The 22,838-nt window shown below is 39.4% G+C and overlaps 1 protein-coding gene and 1 long non-coding RNA gene across 4 annotated transcripts in view; one reads left to right on the top strand and one right to left on the bottom strand.

Annotated features, from left to right (window-relative positions):
- Positions 1-22,838, top strand: part of negr1 (neuronal growth regulator 1) — a 148,871-nt gene that overhangs the window by 64,668 nt on the left and 61,365 nt on the right. For all 3 annotated transcript variants that reach the window (XR_004657845.1, XM_034881008.1, XM_034881009.1), the window contains exon 3: positions 10,830-10,955. Coding sequence is in view for 2 of the 3 variants with exons in the window: in XM_034881008.1 (XP_034736899.1) it covers positions 10,830-10,955 (126 nt within the window). In the remaining variant the exon portion in view is untranslated. The remainder of the gene's footprint in view (positions 1-10,829; positions 10,956-22,838) is intronic.
- LOC117950214 lies at positions 833-21,307 on the bottom strand. Its single transcript, XR_004657846.1, has 3 exons — positions 21,230-21,307; positions 9,359-9,364; positions 833-844 (listed from the first exon to the last, which is right to left on the bottom strand). It is a non-coding gene; the product is annotated as an uncharacterized LOC117950214 (long non-coding RNA).

The raw sequence follows: 22,838 nt of genomic DNA, 5'->3' as shown, positions 1-22,838 counted from the left end.
AATGACAGAGCTATACTTGACCCATCTTCTGGGGTGTCTTCTTAGCAGCAAATACAACAAAAACAGCTCCTTATGAAAAAATCTACTTGTTACTGTCAGGTAGCTTTGTGTAGCCCTTGACGTGTAGCCGTCTGCTGTAGAACAGCTGATGCTTTGGATACTTGGTTCTCTATTTGGGCGTTTTTTTCTACGGTCTGGCTGAAATGGGCTCGTGAAGGAATGGTATAACGGGGCTCAATTACTTTAACCATGTTCATAAAACCTGCGTTTTCCACTGCAAAGTAGGGTCTCATACCCGCGGCTATAAATGTACCAATCGCTGCAGTGATGTCTTTTGTCCTGTTTGAATCAGTTGGAAATTGCTGCTTAAATGCTGTGGGAATAGTTTGTAGCGTGTGTGGCTTCTTGTTTCCGTCTTGTTCCAGGTATTCACACACTGAGGTGATGTCGACATAAACGAGTTGACATGTTTGTAGGATTCTCACTGGTGTAGCCTATTGTCGTGTAGCAGATGCGAAATACTTTTTTTTTTTTTGTTTTATCCATCGCTCTCTTGCCATCACCCTCCATAACTTTTAAATGCTCTTTTCGCACAAGTCGGTTGTGCCAAACGACATCAGCACATCCAAAGCCGCCTTGGATAGCTGTGGGACAAAACTCAGCCAGCGTCTTAGAATTAAACGCTGTCTTCAAGGTTTGGTTGCTTGACAGTTCAACCAATGGGTCAGAGTGGTCAAAGAAAATCAAAAGAGCTGTTCCCTTTTTTATTTATTAGCTTGGTTTTGTTTTAAATTTAGCCGCAAGTTTTATGTTGTGTTAAAATCGTGGCTAACATTTGCTATTTCTAATCGTTTGTACATTTTTATTTTATTTCTGGAAATCAACTTGCAACCCCCCCTCTTTGGCTCGCGACCCCCCTGTGGGTCCCGACCCCCACTTTTGAAATCCCTGCTCTAAAAGACATTTTTAGCGAGGTTGGCTTGTTACCATTCTCTGACTTTCAGAACCCATTCAATCTACCATGTTCCTCCTTTTTCTTTTACCTGCAGTTAAGGTCGGCACTCAAGGCACACAGTATCCCTTGGCAGAGGCCTTGGCCCATTCATTCTATTTGGAAGTTATTTACTGCGCAGCCTAAAATCTGTGGTATGGTGTCTAGGCTTTATCCGTTATTGGTGGTTTCTGGTCGCTCTGCCCTTCCTAGGGAGAGGATCTGGGCATATGATTGCCCATGCCTGGGTGTTGATCTCGACTGGCATGATGCATGGTTCCATTCCATCTCCGCCTTATTTAATGTAACTGTGCCTGTTACCGTTAGAGTCGTGATTCTGAATGATCTGTCAGCCTTTCAGTTCTCTGGGACTCAGAAACGTGCTGTTTTTGCTGGACTAACAGCTGCTAGGAGAAGGATTGCAACCTGTTGGAAGCCACCTCATGACATGTCTATCCATGCAAGGACCCTTGCCTTCTTGGAAGTTGTGTAGAAGGAACTGTTGACGGCGCGCATCCATGGAGTGCTGTAAAGGACCCTGGACACTTGGCGCAGCATCGCTGACTCTTTGAGGTCCAGGCCATAGTCTTGTGCTACAGCCCGGACCTCAACCTGCAGATGTGATTGGGCCCTTGTCTTGTGTCTGTCTATGTGTGTGTCTGTTTCTGCATGTCCTGTTTTGTCTCCTTCCCAGCTTTCCTCTCTGTCTTTTTTTGGCTCTGGGACGCATTCCATGTCTCAGTGTGTTGTTTTTAATGGTTTGTTTTGTTAATTTTTGAATATAAAAGAAAATAAATAAAAAAATGGGATCACAAAAAAACATGTAATGGTCAGAATTCATCGTCATTTTGATTCTACTAAAAGTTCTGTTTTTGCCACAGGCTTAGATTGTTATTAGGTGTCTGACAAACAATTTGACATGGACCCTACAGAGATATACCTTTTGTTTAGTATAATCTTTGTTTAAACAGAAACAACTCCTAGATTGCTGTCATTAAACACACCAGACTCCATGTAAATAATAGGGGTGGGGGAAAAAAATCGAGACAGCATTGTATCGCAATATTTTCTGTGGCAATACTGTATCAATACACAGAAGTATCAATCTATTATTTTATATGTGTTGGTCAGTTTGTCTTCTTAACAATCCCATTTTGCAGCAATAAAATTAAAGTAAGATGAAAAAACAGAGAAATGTTCCTTTTTAGGTGAACCAGATGTTGACAAAGTTTCATTTTGGGGACATAATTTGAAATTGTGAATAAATAATAAAATTGCAATATCTCACAGAATATTGCGATATGTTTAAAATTGCAATTTTATTGTATCATGACATAATTATTGTGTTGATATTGTATTGTGAGACCTCTGGTAATTCCCACCCTTAGTAAATAACCAATACTTTTAGAGTGTACAGACTAGAGCCGATTAAAAAAGGGTAGGCGTTTAGATTAAATGACTGCCATGGTTGTTGTTTTCTAGCAGTTTAAAGCAGATTAATCCCTTGCCGTGAGTAGGGATGGTATATTTTATGTGGCTCCGTTATTAATCCAAACACTTTAGTGCAGTCCAAAATGGTGGCGACTAGGCCCGGTGACTGGGCGCAGATGTTGTTTGGGTGACCAAACGGAGTGTCACCTCTTATTATTATAACCTCTTTGGTTGCCTGTTACATTGTTTGGGCTGCCTTGTTAAGTGCAGCAGGACTGAGATTATATGTCACACAATTTAAAATGATTTCTAAATGAAATAGGATTAGTCCAACGAATCATTCGGTTTGTAATTTGTATCGAAAGCCTCATACCGAACAGTTCAATACGAATACCTGTATTGTTACACCCCTGTTGCATTCATGTATATACTGTACCTAAACACAAACACACACTATGCTGTATGACCAAGAAGTCAACCTTTTTCCTTCGTAATTACACATATTTTTAAAATCAACTGGCTTAGCTGAGGGCTATGAAATGTTGAAAGTCAGCCATATTAAAGTAAAAGATGCAAATTTCTAAAATGCAGGGCCAAGGTTTTTCCAGCCACTAACTTCTGTCACGTGCAGTGGAAAAACCCCACCAGTAATGGCAGACTTCTCTCTCTTCTTGGATGAACTTTTTACAAAGTTAAGTACTACAAATTATCTTTGCCTGCATTATGACACTGCAAATAGAGATAATCCCTTTGAGTAATATAATCTGTCACTGTTTATGTTTAGTTTCCGTGTCTGACACCTAATTAACGGGCTGGAAGTTGGTACTTTCTTGCTGCCTGCAGTGAAGAAAGGGAATTGAAAACCTTTAGGAATAGCTGTGTGGGAATTACTGAGGTTTGTATTACGCTATACAAACACACATATATATTTTACAGGTTTATTATGATACATCTGTATCAATGTCATCTCAAACCAAAAGCGTTTTGGGGAAGCTTTGGAGTAGGTAGAAGCTGTTAAAAGATCTCAGGATTTCCTCAATGTATTAGGCAAAGCTGATAAATAAAACTCATATCTGCCCCTAATCCAATTCCAAAGTGCTGCATGCGGTTAATTAAAAATGATCTGTCCTCAGATCAGTAAGCATCTGCGTTATATCATATTGTGTTTGGACAGGAAATATGCTCGGGGCAGTTACAGCACCTTCATCCATTTCTGCGGTATGTGTAGGATGATGGTGGACAAATGATGGATTTGAATTACAGAAAATGAAGCAGGAATTTATTTCCTTTTCTGTCTCCCACCCTCAGCTCTCGCTGACTGCTCTACCTCCCCACCGCCCATATTTGTCGTCCATTACAACAAGTGGCTCGGCTTCCCCTCTGTGCTCTAATTGGAAAGCTGGATTGCAGTAGGTTTTGCCAGTAATGGTGTTCTGTAATTTGGTAGTAGAAGTCATCCTGGAGAGACTTGTCAGATTTCATAGAAGAGCCCAGTTGTGTGCATCCCACTTTGCAGCTCCAGAAGATAAGCCCCGGCATTTTAATAATGCAGCTGGAAGCATTTCCGTAATTTAAGGTGGCGTCATTAGAGGCTTATTTATTCACCCGAGGCGTTTTCTAGGAGAGAGATGACGCCGCCCGGATCAGTTGTGGCAGCTCACTCTCAGCACCTCCCGCTGGGCTGGAGAAGAGGAAATTAGAGAGGAATGGGCAAACATGACAATCATAGCATCGTTACTGAATTAGCACCTAAGGAAAACAACATGCTGTGTGTGTAGGTATTGAGGCTTGGGTTATATGCTCTGTTGTTTAATGGGCAGCACAGTCACGACTTTCTCTGATCTTTCAAGAGGTGTAGGAGGTGTAAAGGGCATAATATAGGGCACTCAGAGAGCTGAACCCTAGAAAAGAATGATGGTAATGGACTTTGCAGGCTTTCAAGGTAATGTAACCAAGAAATTGGCAAGCAAGGATTCCAACAACAATGTCTAAAAGGCTTTTCACAACAAACATCCATGTGAATAATTTGCACCTAAGACATGATCACAACCTTTGTCTTACCATCTCGAGTTGCCTTTAGTCACAAGCAGTAACAAAGGCGGGCACCAGTTTGCCAAAACACTCAATCTGAATTAAATTTCTGGTCATAGGACATATTTTAACCAAATGTTTGACAGTTTTGGAAATCAGTGTATTTGCTCTTGCGGAGAGTTGGATGAGAAGACCAATACCACTCCTAAATCTATCCATCAAACATGAAGCTACATCCAGCATCTTAGCTTAGACTGCCACAAAGACCAGAAACTGCTAGCCCGCCTCTTTCAGTAACAAAATCTGACAACTAGCACCTGTAAAAATGAATGATTAACATGTTATATTTAATATGTTTAATCGGCACAAAAGTGTAACAATTACAATTTGTAATTCCACGTGGGGTTATGTGTGCTGGGATATATCTACTTGTAAGTAACTTACTGGAGTCTTTGCCGTTTCCACGCCTGGAAACTGTTCAGAGCCAAGAAATAATCCATATATATATTAGCCCTTCAAAAACGGTGAATTGTCACTGTCACTAGGGAGATTTTGTTACTAGGGCTGCAGCTATTGATTATAATAGTAATCAAGTTTATTCCAGTGGGTAATTGAATAAGAAACATTATTGCTATATTGAAGAACAATTTAAAAAATTGCAATAGAGTGGCTTTCTTTTTTGAAAAAGCTGCATTTGTATTGCTTAAATTAGCTGTCAAAAAACTACATTTATTTAGTGAATTTAAGTGCCATATTACATTCTGTTTTTTAAAGAAAACATTTTATGAAATGCAATAACAACCTCAAACTAAGGCATACTATAAATGATGATACATTATCATTGCCTTTAAGTTGTGCAGCTTAACTTTCAGAACTACAGCCTGAGAGTGCTCTGTCCATACGACTCTTTGATTTACTTGTGTCGGATCCTCTCTGTGTATCTGATGTTTTCTGTTGAGATGTTGTACCATCAACATTGCGCTATGGTGGTAAGCTAGTTCAATTTTGCAAAGACAGACCTTACAAAGTTCTCATTTCTTTTACAGCTTGAAATGATCCCAAGCGTGGGATACTTTTTGTTGTTATCTCTAGTCTGTCTCTTCACTTAGCCCCTCACTATTATCGCTCTCTTCCTCTATTGTGAATTCTGCGCTGTAAAACTTCACGCCATGTGTCCTCAGCAGCATCAGCACGTTGTGCAAGTAATCATTTCTGCGGAGTGGAAAAAACCTTAATTATTTTGATCAAACAAAGCTTTGAGGCAAAATTGTTTTTTGTTATGGAATTGTTTTAGTTAGTCCAGGAATTATTTTAGCCCTATTTGTAACCGTTGGACAGCACCAGGCTAGCCAGTATTGATCTTCTCATCTGAATCGCTGTCTGAAAGGGATAAATATATCTCTCAAGATGTGGAACTATTCCTTTAAGAAAGTTTTTGAATAAATAAATACTCTCCCCATAAGATGTATGTTTTATAGAATATTTCTAACTTTGGCACTAGGTGTCAGTGTAACAACTTTGTAGTGTTTTTACCGCAGTATCCTTTTACGTTGGGGTAAAAGATGATTGCCTCAAACACATTGCAGAAACACATTGTGAGTTTTCAGTACTCATCCCACTTCAGCTGTGTTATACATACATACTATAGTATGCTAATGATGTAAATACCAAATGAAAATATGCACTTAAAGCACACTGCCAAACACTGATTAGGTCAAGGTATTAATATGCTGCTTTCTGAGGAACTGCACTGACATTCACCATGCCAAAGAATCCATGGTATCTTTTCAGCTCAAAGAGGAACATTGTCATTGCCGACACTACCTGTAGAGTCTGTTCCTTTCGTCCAATCTAGGTGCATTTTCTCTATTTTGGTGAAAAATGCAACACAAAAAGCAGAACATCGTCCGAGGCGGTGTGACCAAAGGTTGAACGCTGTAATTCTGCATGCAAATGTTTTGCATTTTTTCATTGAGTTTCAGCATCATGGGAAATAGCTTTAAAGCTGTGAGTAATGGTGGATCTACCTTAAACATTCAATGTCCTAGTCTTGTCATAGTCTGTCAAGTCACCTACTGCTGTGTTGGCTTTTAACATTGCAATTATTGATAGTATGTAAATGGAACTGACCAATGCTTTTCACACTACCACTCATCCATTCATAACAATAATAAGTGTGTGACATCAACAATTATAATTCAGTCGGATGTTACATTGGACCATTAAGAGCACCATTAACTGAAAGGTAGACACTTCTGCAGCCACTTTGTAACTTGATTTCCTCGTTATTGGGTGTGGAATTTCAAATAGATTTAAGTTTGTATTTGCCAAATGGAAGGCCCCTTCAGCCCTCAATATCAGGTGTCCATCCTTTTGCCTCTTATCAACAATGATTGCAATGGCTCAGCACTGTAACCTAGCAACGAAACTCTCACTTATATAGGATCTTGTTTAGGATGCGTTTTTTTTTTTTTAAATAATGGACAACAGATGGCAGAATCACATTTCAAATGCATTAGCTGTACCCAATGTCCCTCTATCATGTATTCACTGCTCCCCGTCATTATAATAAATAACACAGTAATATTGAACAGTGAGCAGGGATTTCAGATTTAGGACACTTGTGAATCCTCAGCATTTTGCACCATATCTGGCAGCACTATTGGGCTCATTTTAGCAAAAAGTAGTTAACATGCAATTATTTTTTTTCTATCTTTGGAATTTCTCAAACTTGACATTATTCATACTTAGAAATATAATTGTGGTGACTTAAATACAGAAAGTAAATATCAGGACACATCCGTTGTCTTACTCCTTACCTGAAGCAGTTTTGGTTGCCGCAAGTCTGAAGTGTTTGATGGTGTCTAACTACAATAGTTCTTAAAGACATGAAACAAAAGCATGGGTTATTGTCTGGTGAATAAATTACTGTTCTTTTCTTCAAAGACATTCCCATTTGTTTAAAGTTTGACGGATATCTCATTGATCTTCTATTCTGTTTTCAAGACTTTTTTGTTATTCTGTGCTGGAGCAAAGAGTGTTATACAGTAAAGCAACTGAGCTACTGTATCTCTAAGCTAAAAAAAAAACGAGGGCTCTTCATCTGAACCTTTGAAAACCTCTCAGTCCCTGCCAGAGAGAGATAGGATCAGTAGACAACCCCAACATTTTCAATTTTGTGCTATCAGACACTGAGGAGATGTGTCAACAGTGGGGTCCTACAGCAAGTAAACACAGGAGTCTGACAAGCAATAACCTAGATTCAACATTGCCTCCGGTCCTCTCCCACAGAAGGTTCGCCACTTTCATCTCATTTAGATCCAGATCTGTTGATCAAAAATGACGCCAATCCCCCGCAAAACAGAAAACACCAGTGATGAGAATGTTTTCCAGGGCAGTCCTTAATATCATTGAGGGCTATGCCTGTGTCTGGCTGGGTCAATACAGGCTGATGGGGTACCATTTGTGAATCACAAATGTTTTTCTCCTTGCTTCATAGAGGTTCCAGTATATAAGTGTTGATGCTTTTAATGAAGCATGCGACTAGGCTATTTGCTTTTAATACACAAGTAAAATACACACGGTCGGTGCATTCAGATTATGGCGCAGTGTTTATGGGCTTAATGTTGATATGTTGAATATTGTTGCAGTAGTGCGTCTAGACGAAACGTCATTATTTTCAGTACAGTAAAAAAGTTTTTATTTATTTATATTTTACTTTTCTTTTACTCCATTGTACAATATTTGAGGAGGGAAGACAATAGCTGTAAAGTAAATCTAAATCAGTGTGAAACATGTTGTGGATATTTTCATTATTCATTCTGTACATCCACTGTATTGTTGCTCACAATAGAGTGACGAGGACGGTGGGTGCAGTTAAACTGTAGAGAGGTCAATGGCCAAAGAGAGCATGTGACTCCAAAAAGTGTTGGTGTGACTAAAGAGGAACTCTGGAAATTGTTGAATCAACTTTTCTTTTGTTAGTTTTTTAGCAGGCATCAGGAGGGATCAGAGGGTTGAATAGTTTGAAGCCCCAGACGACTGAGAAGCCATTACTGTATAGCACAGTCCACTGCAGAAAAGCTCCCTCAGAGATTCAAATCTTGCAGATTAAAATAGTCTCAGTCTCATTCTTATAAGCCTGTATGTGTGTACGTGCGCCCACTTGTCTGCATGTGTGCTCAGTTGAAAATGTTTAAATGCCTTTGTGGGTGGCTGCATGTGTCTGCATGTGTTTTGAGCAGCTTTAGTACCGAAGCTTTTAACATCAAAGCTCAAAGAGGATTTAGGTGCCCAGGAACTTGACAATTACGGTTGTAAGTCATGTCCAGCAGGGACTGTTGATGAGCTGCTCTCAATAAAAAAGTAGAAAAGTAGAATAACTACACTTTTCTTTCTTTAAATAATGCTTTTTAGGTCATTTATGATACACAGCTTTTAAACCTCTGAAAGTGTAGCCTGGCTCCAGACCTTTGAATCACTGCCCTCATCTCTTTTTTGTTGTTGAGTGATTTAAAAAGGTCTAGCTTTGTTCTGGTGAATAGCTGTTTGAGAAACAATTTGAGCCAATCGAAGCCTTTGTGAGTAGGACTAACTGACTGCCAGGCTCTGTCAGGAAATGTTTAACATAATTAAGGTCAACAACCTAATCACTGCTCATAATATATTTAACTTTGCCTTAAAAAAATCTATAAAATAAAATCATTTACTGTAAGAAAACACAGGAAACTGAGCACAAGTGGCTTTAATGGCTGGCTAATGGAACGGGTGTTCACTTCTCTTCATTTGTGTACAGTTAATAATGTCCCCGTTAACACTTTGATTGCCGCTAATGCAGTCTCTGCGTAATGTTGTGTGATGGTTGTAGACTAACGGCTGACAATTGCGCCCCAGCGGAAGAACCACACACAGCTGATCGTTGATCCTTTATTGCTAACCAGCCTTTCGGGACCTGAGGGATACAAGCACGGTCCCAGTAAAACTACTCAATATAAAATAAAATAATAATCAAAGGAAACTTACAATAATTATTTCTGTGGCCAAGCTCAACAATGATTAAAATATAACTATAAAACAACTATTAACTGACATTGAGGAACAGTACAGGATCAAATAGGCTACTTTTAACGTTAATTCACACTTCATACAACGCTACTATTTACAAAGATAGATATTTACACAGAGATAATTACTTTGGGTGTACTGTCTCATTAAAGCTATACATTACAGGTTTCATCAGGTTTTCCTCATGTTAACGAGACATATCTCAAGTTAAGTGTTTGTTCCTTGTGAGAAAACTATAGTAACATGAGAAAATATCCACTGCTCCTGTATTCAACCTCCATCTGAGACCCTTTGTGGTGGGAGCACCTGTAACTTCCAAGCCACCGTCCCCAAAAAACCCAGTCTTCTCTGATTGGCCAGTGTTTCTGAGTATGCAGACTCTCCACATGTGTCTGTGCCTGCTCTGCTTCGCTCTTTCTGTACAGTCCGATTATGAAGCGAGTCTTTACACCGTGAAAAATCCCCGACTAAGGCTTCTAAACCAGGTACTACACAACCAGACATGTTCCAGCAGGAATGTGATCTGAAATCAGGGAGGAATTAACAACATTGGCAGCCAAGATTATAGGTTTCTCTGGTGTTAGCACGTAGCTATATGAAGTAAGCCGTGGATTGAGTATTTCAGTTTTGCCGTTATTATAAATCACAGATAAAGGGACATGTTCCAGCTGGAATGCTATCAGGAAATTGGGGGGAATAACATCTGCAACCAAGATTACAGGTTTCTTTCTGTTAGCATCGAGCTTCACGCAGCAGGTATATGTAATGTAACTGCAGAGTTTAACACAAATCTTGAAACTAGAGCGTTCAGAACAATGTGAAATCTGAGGTTTTGAGCTTTGGCCTCTTTTAATGTGAACATCTGACATTGTAACAATACACAGTAGATATGACATAAAATACAGAAAAGCATAATTGGTATTCTTTAAGCATCTTCTTTCGTTCTTTAGTATCCATGCCAAAACAGTATGCCTTCTAAGTTGCTAGAGTTGCCTATTATTATTATCTGTGTTTGACAAGGGGTAAATCAAATCTTCCTACAGAGAACATTTAACTAGATGGAAATGTCAAACTGAATAATACAGTCTGAATATAAGGTACGGAGCTAAGTGGGATTTTACCTAAAGTGAGGGATCAAGTATAGCATGTACAGTGTATGTACTGTATCTCCTTGTTTAAAACTGGAACAAAGGCCAGATCTCATTGTTATCCACCACTGTAATGTGATAATACATATAGATGATGTTGTTGATGAGCCAGAGGTTGCAGAATTGAAATGCTAATTTGTATTTTTTTTCTTCCTTTTTTCTAGTTCCTCCCAAGATATATGACATTTCCTCTGACATCACGGTAAATGAGGGCAGCAATGTGTCGCTCATCTGCACAGCCAGTGGGAAACCCGAGCCAAGCATTTCCTGGAGACATATAACCCCATTAGGTGAGTTCACTTCACCTCTCACAAATACCTATGCTAATGAAGAGGTTGGTGGATAAATGGATGGACGGACGTATATAGATGGATGAATTGAGAGGAAATGAGGAAGCATGGACAGGATCAATAGGTGAGTGACTGAGGACTGGTAGTAATGTTGCAGATGAAGACATGGATGGAGGAAGGGATTGAGCAAGAAATGGATGAGGTTGGATGGATTCATGACAAAGAAGGGAAGAGGAATGGATATAATAATATATTCAAGTAAACATACAGTTTCATGGAGACAGTGAGATCTGAGTACATATTGAGCTCCTGCAGTGACGTTGCCATTGAGGGCTGTGTAATTAAGGGAAGAAGCAAGCCTAATTCATTGTTTTTCTGTGAATCAGTTGTAAAATAGTTTCCACCCACTGACCAACAGACTCTCCTACGCTCTAAACAGCTGGAGAGGTGCGATAGCAAGAAAGAATGACTTGTTTACATTACATTCCTACGTTCATATTGTTCATATCATATTGATATACTTTACCCTGAGTATCAGATTCAGTTACAGACTGGTCCATCACACATAATTAGGGGTGTCTTGCAAATGCAACCACTTTCTGCCTCAGACCATCAACCCTGGAAAATGTGTCCATGTGTAACTATTGGGATGCACCGATTGATCGGCAGAACATAGGTAATGGACAATATTTGCCTTGTTGTCTGCCATTGGCCTATCTGCAACGAAGATGGCATTCACTGATGGCAGAGGCCGACTCGGTCAACAGTCCGCTAGCATATGCTGTTACTGCAGCTGCTGATTCAGTCCATTAACTAGACTAACACTGACTAACACTGGCATGACCAACAGTAAAAGGTCAAAGGTTGGCGTGCACACCAGTGGTTTGTTTACACTAAGAGAAACAAACAAACAGGACCAAAGCTAAAGGGATAACTAACAAGATGATGGAGTTCACCGCATTAAATGACCAGCCCTTCTGAAGCCTAGACATGGCCCGGTCGTTGTCATTTTGCTGAGGTCTGTCTCCCCGAAATCTACAAAGTCATGGCCACACACATTCATAAGGTACTGGCTCATGTGAGAATGCTTATCCTCATGGCACAGTGGACTGACAAAAATGTTACATTCACTTGATTAAAGCAGTTTTACACTCCAAGGATAATATATTATTATGTTATTGCTTTTGTAATGGCTTTTTTACACCTAATTTGTTTCACAAAATGTTTTTGTTGGGCTATGTAGCCTAATTACTGAACGATTATTGTCATTAAGTTGGTAACATTAGTTGTATAGCAGGCTAAAGCAGTTATTTTTCATTTGAAAGAAGGATATATTAAAGGTTGCTTGATGAATTTGAATGATTGCATGTGCGTGAATTTAAGATGGATGAAGGAATAAATTACTCATAAACGTTTCAATTATTTTTTATAATGATGATTTCTTCATTTCTCCTGTCACAAAAGGGGAAACAAAGACAACAAAACATTAGTATGGGCCAAAATCATATTTTAAACATCTGTATCAGCCAGAAGTTGAACAATCGGTGCTTCCCTAATTTACCCTAGAAATCCAGAGTTCTCGCAAGAGCATATTTTGAATATCCTCAGCGAGTCACTCTGGCATCGAGTAATGCTGCTCATTAACTATACGCTTGTAGCCGATCGGCACCAATCACATCGGTGTATCTGATATAGGCGGGCCAGAGGCGAGCTAAACAGATGACGACAGGTTAATCTTAGTTAGCTCCACTTGTAGCTAAGCGTATGGGGCTCTGGATACGTCGCCCCCTGTGTTGTGATTGGTCGTAGTGTTATCCAATTGCGTGCAGTGAGATTTTCAATGCACGCAAGGGGCCGCCCCTTGAGATGGATGACTTTCATTACTCAATGCCAGACACTTAATCTTTCGGGTCTGGATTTCCAGGCTATACCTAATTAGTATTAAAAAATGAAACATTTGAATGAAACACAGCTATATCACTTATACACTTCTATTTTTTAAACGGGACTCTTTAAACACACCAAAAAAGAGACCAAGCCATGGATTTTGTTTCTCACTCAAGGCAGTAGTTAATGTGTTACCAAAGCACAATCCGCCACAGAGTCAAATATGCTGATGTGTATTGAGGATTTCTAGTAAAAGTAATTGCAGCACTCATCACTGTAGGGGGCCTCAGATTTGCTTTGTCAGTTGGTAAAACATCCTTTAAGGTGCCTTAACAAAGATTTTTTATTAGTGTTATCATTAGAATTTCTTTAGGTGTCTCCTAATCATATCACACATTAATTGCTTTGAAACTGAATCTTTCCTTCAAAACCTCATGCCAAAGCATTTAACTGTTGATGCAAAGCCCTCAGCCAGCCACTTCTAGTGCTCCTTCATTGTCATATTATCCCTCTGGGGTCTGAGGGAATTAAAGACACACAGATAATTTCGGAATGCTCTACTTGCAATATTGTTACAATTTGAACTTATGTAAGCAGTATTTTTACTACTAGTACCATAACTTGTTTTGTATTCAGCAAAGGTCCAGCTACAACAATATCTAATGACAATTTATTTTTATGATTTCATGATTTTCTTTTTAAATAACTGGTAAATGAACAAGTTGTAAAAAGCTATTTTAGAAGTGTGCTAACTTAAGGGCAACTTAAGGGAAAGTTTGCCAATTTTCTTTTCTCCTGTACATGGAGATGAACGGCTCCAGTACCTGGAGGTCTGCATTCATCCGCCCCTAAAACTTTTCTTCTTCAGCATTTAGCTTAGCACGGCACCACAGCAACCATAAACAACACTGGCTCCAGCCATTTGCTGCTTCCTGTTTGGTGCTGGAGAGAGCGCAACCGTTGGTTTTTAATAATGTTCACTTTACTTAACTTCAATAACAAGGCTTAAAACTAACAAACACGTTTAATTTTGTTGGTAGGTCAAGACGGAAAAAAGACTCGGGCTGCGTTTAATAATCGCCTTACACTAAACACTTAAGACGACAGGAGCACAGGAGCATCCAAGCATTCCAAGATGCAAAGCTTGTCTCCAAAAGAATTAAGCTTGAACCTGGCATTTTGTCTGGTTTACCGTGGGCGTTTTCCAGTGTGACTTACTGTACAGTTAGTCCTCCCTTAACACCGAAACGAATTGGCATGTGAATAGAGATGCACGTTATTTTTTTAAATCACGTATTATTTGGCAGTGAACACATTGGAAGGTCTAAATGAAAAGGTTTCCGTCAATATTTTTGGTATACTTATATGATAAAAACTTGTGATGCATTTAATCTAAATACATAACAAAAATTATTTTAATCCTGCCGAGCTCCGCCGGGGAAGCGCTCGACCCCAAAGTGTTAATGGATTAGAGCATGCTGTGCTTATCTGATAGCTTGCAGCATAACTGCATTTATCTTATGGCTGTCAAATCCTCCTCTCTGGTGTGCTAGCCCTGATTGCGTTAGGGGAGTTTTCAGAAGATGATCAAAAGCGCCTTCCTCAGAGTCCAAGTGGCAGTCACTCATTCTACTTTGAAGTGTCCACACTTTGAAGTATGCCAGGGAGGAAATGATATGCTGGTCAAATGAAAGGGCCCGGGACTAAATGTAATCACAGACTGTCTTCCAGCACATTAGAAAGGAAGCCATTTGCCATGGGATCTTTGAGTTGGTTATTGTAGTAAGGGCGGTTTGTCCAAAGGATGTGGTACAACTGAAAGGTTGTAATAGGCTAATTACCCATCGATGGAATTCCATCAATCTGTTCAATCTGACCATTAAACAGGCACCGTGAAAGTACAGCCACTTCATATGGAGATATCCATCTCAGCTATGATGACCCATGAGATCATAGCAGACCTGCAACCGACAACTTTACTACTTGAGCTATACCATTCTCTCACACACACTCACACACACACACACCCACACACACACACAAACACACACATACACACACACACAATAAAACAAAAAAAGGATTTAAAAAGTAAATGCCAAAAGCCTGCAGTAAATAAAGTCAGAACTCCGGTCTTCTTAAGGAAGTTATCGAATCCAACTACACTTGAGATGGGGAGCTTTGGAGAAATGGATTATGATATAATTTCTATAATGATATATCAATGCTAAAACAGTTATGTCATTCATCACATTTGCTTTGAAAATTTGTGTTTGTGGCTGTAAAGTTGACTGTTGGTCCACACAAGTGTATATGTTTGTTATTTTTGTTGTTAGTACAGTTGTTTGGAGATTAACTTAATCTGAAACTTTGCCAATGTCTGCAATTCACACATCAAAATGTGAGGCTAATATAGAAAACACAAACAAATCCATAAATTCTGCATGTCGAACACCACAGGAATTACCAGGGAACTAGAAAACAGACCCGTTGTGTTTTATCTATTTGCTGATATTTTACTTATAATGCTGCCTCTGTTGTCAAAGTGGTGAAGTGAGTGGTGTGTTGAACTCTCTCAGTAGATTTATAGAAAGATCTATTTATAAAAAAGAGATTGTTATTTATTTAAAGTAGCATTATTTGCATTTGCAACAAAATCTATAAGACAAACAAGAATAGAGTAAGACATTTTTATCTTTTGTAGTTGTTTTCAGTCAAACCTTTTGTCAGTGTATCAAACCATGAGTTTTTGATCACATTCATGCAAATACTATACCTGATTGTATGGTTACACCCCCCAGACAATTATTTATATATATTTGGTTGGAGCAGTTGATTTCCTTGACATGACGTCAAGCAGGTGAAATTGCTATAAAGTGACAAACATGTCTACATGGCATGTTTTATTTGCGGGCCTTACTCTGTTCAACACTCCCCACCCATTTTGGGGTAGGTGTGGGGATTTTTTGCACTGTAGAGGTTCTGCTGCAGCAGTCAGTGAAGTTTGACAGAATGATAAATTGCCCTGACTGACTGTCAAGTTCCTATTCCCACTCGGCCTGTTTTATGTGTCATTTTTTTTTTCTCCAGCAAACTTCCAGCTAATAATAAAATTTGTGCATCCAGTGAAGTATGGCCATAAACTGTTTATTGAAACAAGAGTTTGGTTCAGTATGTGTGCATATAAAGTCAATGCATAGTCTTCAATTAGAGGGATGCAAACTGAAGCAAATACTTGTAACACACAGATCATCTTTGTTAACATGCTACTAGGAGAAGGGATGGTGTCCTCATATGTCTTGAGCTTAATGTGCTTAAAGAATCATCGTTTTGTGTAACAGTTTAATCACTTGTACAAAAATTGTGCTTGACATTAGCATTCTCAGGAGTTTGAGATGATCGCTGATAAGGGTGCTGATACGGGTGCAAAGCAAATGTTTAATGCTCTCCCTACCCTTATTAACCTCCCTTGATGTGTGTTTACCAATGCAAACATTTTGGACCATGCAGCTCATAGCCTGGGATGTTGATGTTCTCAAACAACTTGTATGGTTAAATCAAAGCTAAATTTAAAGGATAAATACTATTAGATGAAGTACATTAATAAAATCAGTAGCTTCTCTGTCATTATTAATTTAGGTCTTGACATAGTTACTTACTTTACACCTCAACCTCACTCAATAGCTTGGGTGACATGTCAGCCTTTTAGGGTATTGCTTACACATGGCGTACTGTGCTGTGCTTCCTCACTACTCTTTCATAGGTCATAGGGATGGGGGTGAAATAGCCTTTAACATAGTCTGTTTCAGGCTGGTTTGGTTGGGTGGATGGCTGGATGGATGGCTGGTAAAATTGCTTTGATAAGCTTTTTCAATTGAGATTTCAATCCATGGGATAGAAGTGTGACCTTTAAAAAGGCTGACTAGAATACTAGAATACGCATTTGATTGTTTCCTGTGATAGGACTCAGCTGGGGGACATTTTTCTCTCTCGCTGTTTCCAAGCAACTACTGTACATATACCTGAACTAGATACTTCCCAAAAACATTCCCCCAAGAAACAGACAGCAGCATCCTCTACACTGACAACTTACAAGGATATATTTACTGTAGCATACTCAAAGCTGGATCCAACAGAACTTGATTCGTCCTGAACTAAGTGGCAACAGCTAGTGCATATGTACAGTAGCTCAGTCGGCTTCAATGTGAGCGGTGCAATGAATTATTCAAACTTGACTTTATATCACTCCTACACACCTTGAGTTGTGCCTGCCATGTCACACTGGAATTTGGCAGGTCTTTAAGAGATGCTTAGTAAGTTACTGGCAGTCTGTTCACCGGGGATCTCTCATTTAGCACCGGCTTCCTTTTCTCATAGTTTGCAATGAATTGATACACAGTTCAAGGGCTGACACTTTAAACACAATGGGAGTTGAAAGATAAAGAGTTAAGGGCAGCATTTTAAATTTCACATATCACCAACAGAAGCCATTTCTAACACTTCCCCATTCAGTTGTTGAGCTGAGTATTGCGAACTCTATCTTGTTTTTGTTTGAGTGTTAGCAACATGAGGAATAGTAGACATTTTTTAAAGTAAAACATGATATTAAGTTACAGCCATTCTACACATTATCAATGGAGGCTGGCAGCAGTAGAAGTATTCCTTCCAAGTAGCCACTTTAAAAAAAAACTCTTTAACACCCATCCCTTATTAAAGGAGATTCCTCTCACTTAAAATACATAAACTATTTTTGATTGTTTAGTGATTAATCTCTGCTGCTGTGGCACAGCAGGGTTTTATTATAATTACATGTTTTATGTTTTAGTTGTACTTTGCTGTGCATTGTTCCTGGATTTTCTATTTTTAAATGGCCACAAGGGAAAGAGAGGAGAGGCTGATATACAGTATTCCAACACACAGTATATAAACATGTTCATATTTAACTTTTCATAATAGCAGTTCTACATAGGGCTTCCTTCCAACAGGCAACAAAGTGTGTGCTAAAATGTTAGTGATAGTGTTTGCTTTCACTGTGATATTCCTCTAATTGGATCATTATAATACTGACCTTGTAGATATGTAGTTTAGACAGATATATTTACATTTGTTCTTGCTCCCTTTTTTTCCATTCATGTTGCAATTCATCAACTCTTCAAAGAGCTAGTTATTCTGAATACATAAATGGAAAATGGTTAAATAGAACTTCACATACTTATTGCAGTTTGTTAAATATTCAGGCTTTGGCCAAGCTCGACAGATAGATTCAATTCCACGGACTGTGGCGGCCAAGACAGTTAATTAAACAATAAGCACAGTTGAGCTGTTGCTGGAGTCCACGTCTTGCTTAGTTCTAACACACTACAGTATATTAAAATTTAATTCTAAGGTAAAATGTATTTCATACTTTTTTCTTTATTTTAAATCCTCCATAACTGAACGTCTGGCACTGATAAGCCTGCAAAGCGGCATTGTTTTCACTGGATCTGAATACAGTACTCTGCTGTGAAGCTAGCGCTATCGGGATATCTGTTTGCAGAGTAACTCCTGATTTCCACCGGTTGCGGAACATCTGCGGAGCCGCTTTGGAACGGCGGTGGAGTGATTCGATTTCCATAAAGTCAATGTGTGTATTTCCATGGACTGCGGAAACAATATAGAAATTATAGAAATGACATCCTGTTATATCGCGTGATCATACGTGAGTTGAGCTGTCAGTCATGGCCGCAGCCGTTCCACATCAAATCCTGACCTGGTGGGTATTGATGGACGGCGGAGCACGAAGCCATCACGCAGCGGAGCCAACTGCAGCCATTCGGCAGTTGGTGGAAATCAGAGGACAGAAGTCGCTGCTAACGGGCGCGGAGCTCCGACTGGTGTCTGTCCTTGCTGCGGGCTGCACTGCCGTCCAATGGCATCAGCATTAAACTGAGGAAGTTTCATAACCAGTAAAAAACATCACATAGTCTCCGTGTTTTAGTACGGTTGGTTTTAACACCTGATGCAACCGTATGAAACCATCAATTGGTGCCTAAAAGGTGCCCCCCGAAAAGGCCCATTTGCTGTATTACATATGCTGCTCTCTGCCAGACATGTATACAGTACTAGAGACTCAGACTTGAGTAAAAGTGTAAGTGCTCTATCAACATGTGACTTGAGTAGAAGTTGTGTTCAAGTGTTCAAGGCCATTTTTTCACAATCTTTCTGGAGGCAGAGTAAGCATTTCATTCTATATGAGTTGTCTTTCCCCCTGTCAAAGGAAAACATGGACTCTCAGCAGGGCCAAAGGGGGTCTCCTTCCTCACCCTCACAATCACTCAAAATTGAAGGTGTTGAAATTGGTGTTTCTGGTTCTTCCATCTCGAAACAAACTAGCAGAGCGAAAGGCAGAACGAGAGCATGCACAGTCTTCTTATAAGACAGCTTGATCGCTTGTTTTGCTGATGAACCAGCTTTATCAAACCTGGTGACAGAGCCATCTCCCGCTCTGGCAGTGATAACAGTGGTTTGGAAGGATTTTTATAATTGTAACAAGTAACTATGCAGCACAAAAAAAATTATCGGCTTAAAGTATTAAACTCATTGAAAATAGTGACTGAAGTTTTAGTAGGAGAAAAAATAATACTCCAGAGTACAGATACAGCCTGTTAGTATTTAATTACAGTAGTGAAGTAGATCTACTGTTTTACTATACATCTCAGCTCTCTGCATTGCCTAAGCTATTTCTCTAATCACACAGTCACATAGCTCTCTCAACCCAGCTATGTCCAGTAGCTGAAATTGTGTTTCCCTGCCAACAGTGCATTTGGCTAAATTTGTCAGCAAAGAAAGTAACGGTGAGGTAATTCTACGGGTCACTGAGGTGGCAGCACATGCAATCAGACATGACTTAGGGCTCCTTTGGCCCAGTTCCACTCCCTGGATTTTAGCAGCGTTAGATTGACAGCCAGGGAGCAGGGTAGGGGTTATGTATCAAGGCAGACTAACAGCCTGTTTTTAAGGCAGGCCCTGCACATCATGCGATTCTACCCCTAGTTCTGGCCCACACCTTGAGTCAGGGCCAGAAGGCAGCAGCACACAATGTAGAAGCGTAGGTTGTTCTCCATCTCCAGGAGTTAAAAGGATAAATTGATGTAGAAAATGCTGCTCTATGCCATAATGGATTCTTCAGTGGTGCCTGCCCTATCTGTGTATTGCAGCCCTGAAGGAAGTGTACTCAAAGCTCCCCTACACAATGTGGGAAATTGCTTACTGCAACGGGACTTAGCAAGCATTGATGCTGAATGTGAAATTAACCTCACTATGAGTTCTTTAATTTGCTTGGAGTGACATCTCCCTCAGGTGAGAAGAGCCTCTGTCAGTCTCTCAAATATCTCTGTGTGCATTCACATACAACTCTTGTTAGGTCTCCTTGTGGTTTTAAGTAACTTACTAACAACAATGGAGGTTATTTTCTTCCATCTTTCATTCTTAATATTTTTTAAGGAATCATAATGCTATGTCTGTTTTTGTTCTGTGATGTAAAGGCTGAGCACTCAACATATAATGGTCTTCAAAGTATATATCAAGGATGCGTGTCTTGTCTAATGGCTTCTATGACCTTTGCAAAACCCTCTTCCTGCTGTTACAAATAGGAATACCATTTGCAGCCTGGGCAGGATGATGCAACTAAATATATTGGCCTTCATTTATCAAGAAAGACTCCAGCCTAATTAGATTTTTTCAAATGGATGTGACCATTTGTTTTGGAATTATCTTTATGTGTTCAAACAGGAGACCATAGAACTTGCAACACAAACGGCCCTATTTTAACGATCTAAGCGCACAGCGTGAAGCGCATGGCGCAGGTGCGTTTATGGCGTGTCCAAATCCACTTTTGCTAGTTTGACAGCGGAAAAAGGGTCCGTGGTTCAAAAGGGTTGTACTTGTTGTCTTCTTTAATTCAAAAGTGTGTTTTGGGCGTAACATGCAATACACCAATCAGTGTCACCTCCCAATCACTTTAAAAGCAAGGCGTGTTTGTACCTTGGTGCATTGCTATCATGATAGCGGACTAGCGGTCATATTTTTAACTGTAATCTGTTGCATGTGTGTGTGCTGCTGCACTTCCCTGTGTGTGTGTGTGTGTGTGTGTGTGTGTGTGTGTGTGTGTGTGTGTGTGTGTGTGTGTGTGTAACAAGCATAGTCTGCACGCGCTGTGGATAAGCCTAGGCGCATTTTACTAATGCACTGTTAAAATAACAATAAAATGCTGCGTTACTCACTTTAGAAGAGGTTTTTGTTGGTTGATGGCACAATCACCACAAACCCACCTCCCTGTAAGACTACCACGGGCATGAGCGCAGGTGCATTTGCTGTTCAAACGGCATGGGCGCTGGACCGAAATTGACAACTGCATCGGTCTTAAAATAGCAAAGACACTTGCGTCGGGCTTTGTGCTGCATTGCGCCGGGTACAAGATAGGGCCCAAAAGGTCTTGTATTCATTGTCATAATTAAGTTCCACTTAATACTTTAATTTACATTTGAATGATATAGGCACAACATAATACGCTGTTTCTTAGCTGTATTTTAACAGTGGTGAGCATTTGGTAACATTTAAAAAAAAATTTATAAATACAAATAAACTCAAGTATCTTTGAAAATTCACATTTTTCCACTACATTGCAGGACATTATTTGAATTAAAGGATTGTCATAGTCGAATCCTATTGGTTTCTTCTATAAAGAATTGTAACACTGACAGAAATTATTCAACAGATTGCACATTACGAATACATATTGTATGTCAAGGTCAATACAACTATCTCTTTAGTGCTGTATTGGTCCAAATCTAAACTCACATTTAGTCCTATAACTGATATTTATTCACTTCGTGTTTCCCCCGAAACACTGAAGTATTGTTAGTAAGTAAGTATGTTTTTTGGCCTCTATTCTGTGTTTTGTCAAAACATTTTTCCTATTATCCCACACATGTGTATGACTGGGTACACATGTATCCAATCATAACATTGTGCATGGGGACCATGTTTTGGATGCCTCTATTACAGCTTAGCAATGGAATTTGTTAGTCGTACAAAAATCAATTTGGCAGCAAAGACAGGGAGGAATCCATATCTCTCCAATCATAATCAAAATTGCTGCTCAGTGCAAAGACAAGTAATGGTAACGGTTGTAATGGTTAATAATTTACCTCTACAGTCTTACTGCACTCCCCAGTGGGACTATAGGTTGTATGAACTATCATTAGTGAAGAAATTTACAGTAGGATAAGGGTTAGGGTGTAGTTATTATTATTATTATTATTATTTTTATTTTTATTAGTAGTAGTTCTGTGGAGATTTTTTGTTAGAAAGATATGTTACATGCACTAATGTGTGGAATTAGTGGTTAACCGCAAATGTGTTAGATTATTATATTTATTTAAATTTTTATTTTTTGTTCAATCAACAGGAAACATTTATAAAGGGTAACACAGTCCTGCACAGCTCAGAAAAAGCAGAGTGCATCAAACACTATGTTAGATAAGCAGTAGGAACAGGGATGTGGGATGAAAGCACTGGAGAAGTCTGATAATGCTTTGTGGCTCTGTGGATTGGCAAAATGAATGCCAACAATCATGGGGATGATGTTATATCTCCCACCATACTTCATTTGGTTCAATTCATCTTGAAGGCTTGACTAATGTATGACCATCTCAAAGATGTCATTAGAAGGTATTTTCATGCTGAATCATCAGCCCAACGCTTCACGATTCTCTTCATGTTAGTGAGCCCTTGCACGCTGTAATATCTAGCGCCATCAGTTTAATTAGGAGTCTACATTCCACCTGTGGATATCACTAAAGGGTAGGCCACTGTTGAATGTGGGTTTCATTATCACTCACACCTGTTCCTCATGGATGTGCCAATTACATTGAGCCTTGTTTGAATTGTGCAAGCAGATATTACTGCATTTTTTTAATCTGATATATCAGATATTCCTGAAATTTCTGACTATCA

Source organism: Etheostoma cragini, chromosome 9, assembly GCF_013103735.1.
Source record: "Etheostoma cragini isolate CJK2018 chromosome 9, CSU_Ecrag_1.0, whole genome shotgun sequence".
Lineage (NCBI taxonomy): Eukaryota > Metazoa > Chordata > Actinopteri > Perciformes > Percidae > Etheostoma > Etheostoma cragini.
The sequence above is the reverse complement of the archived record's forward strand: the minus strand, read 5'-3'. Positions and strand labels throughout refer to the sequence as shown.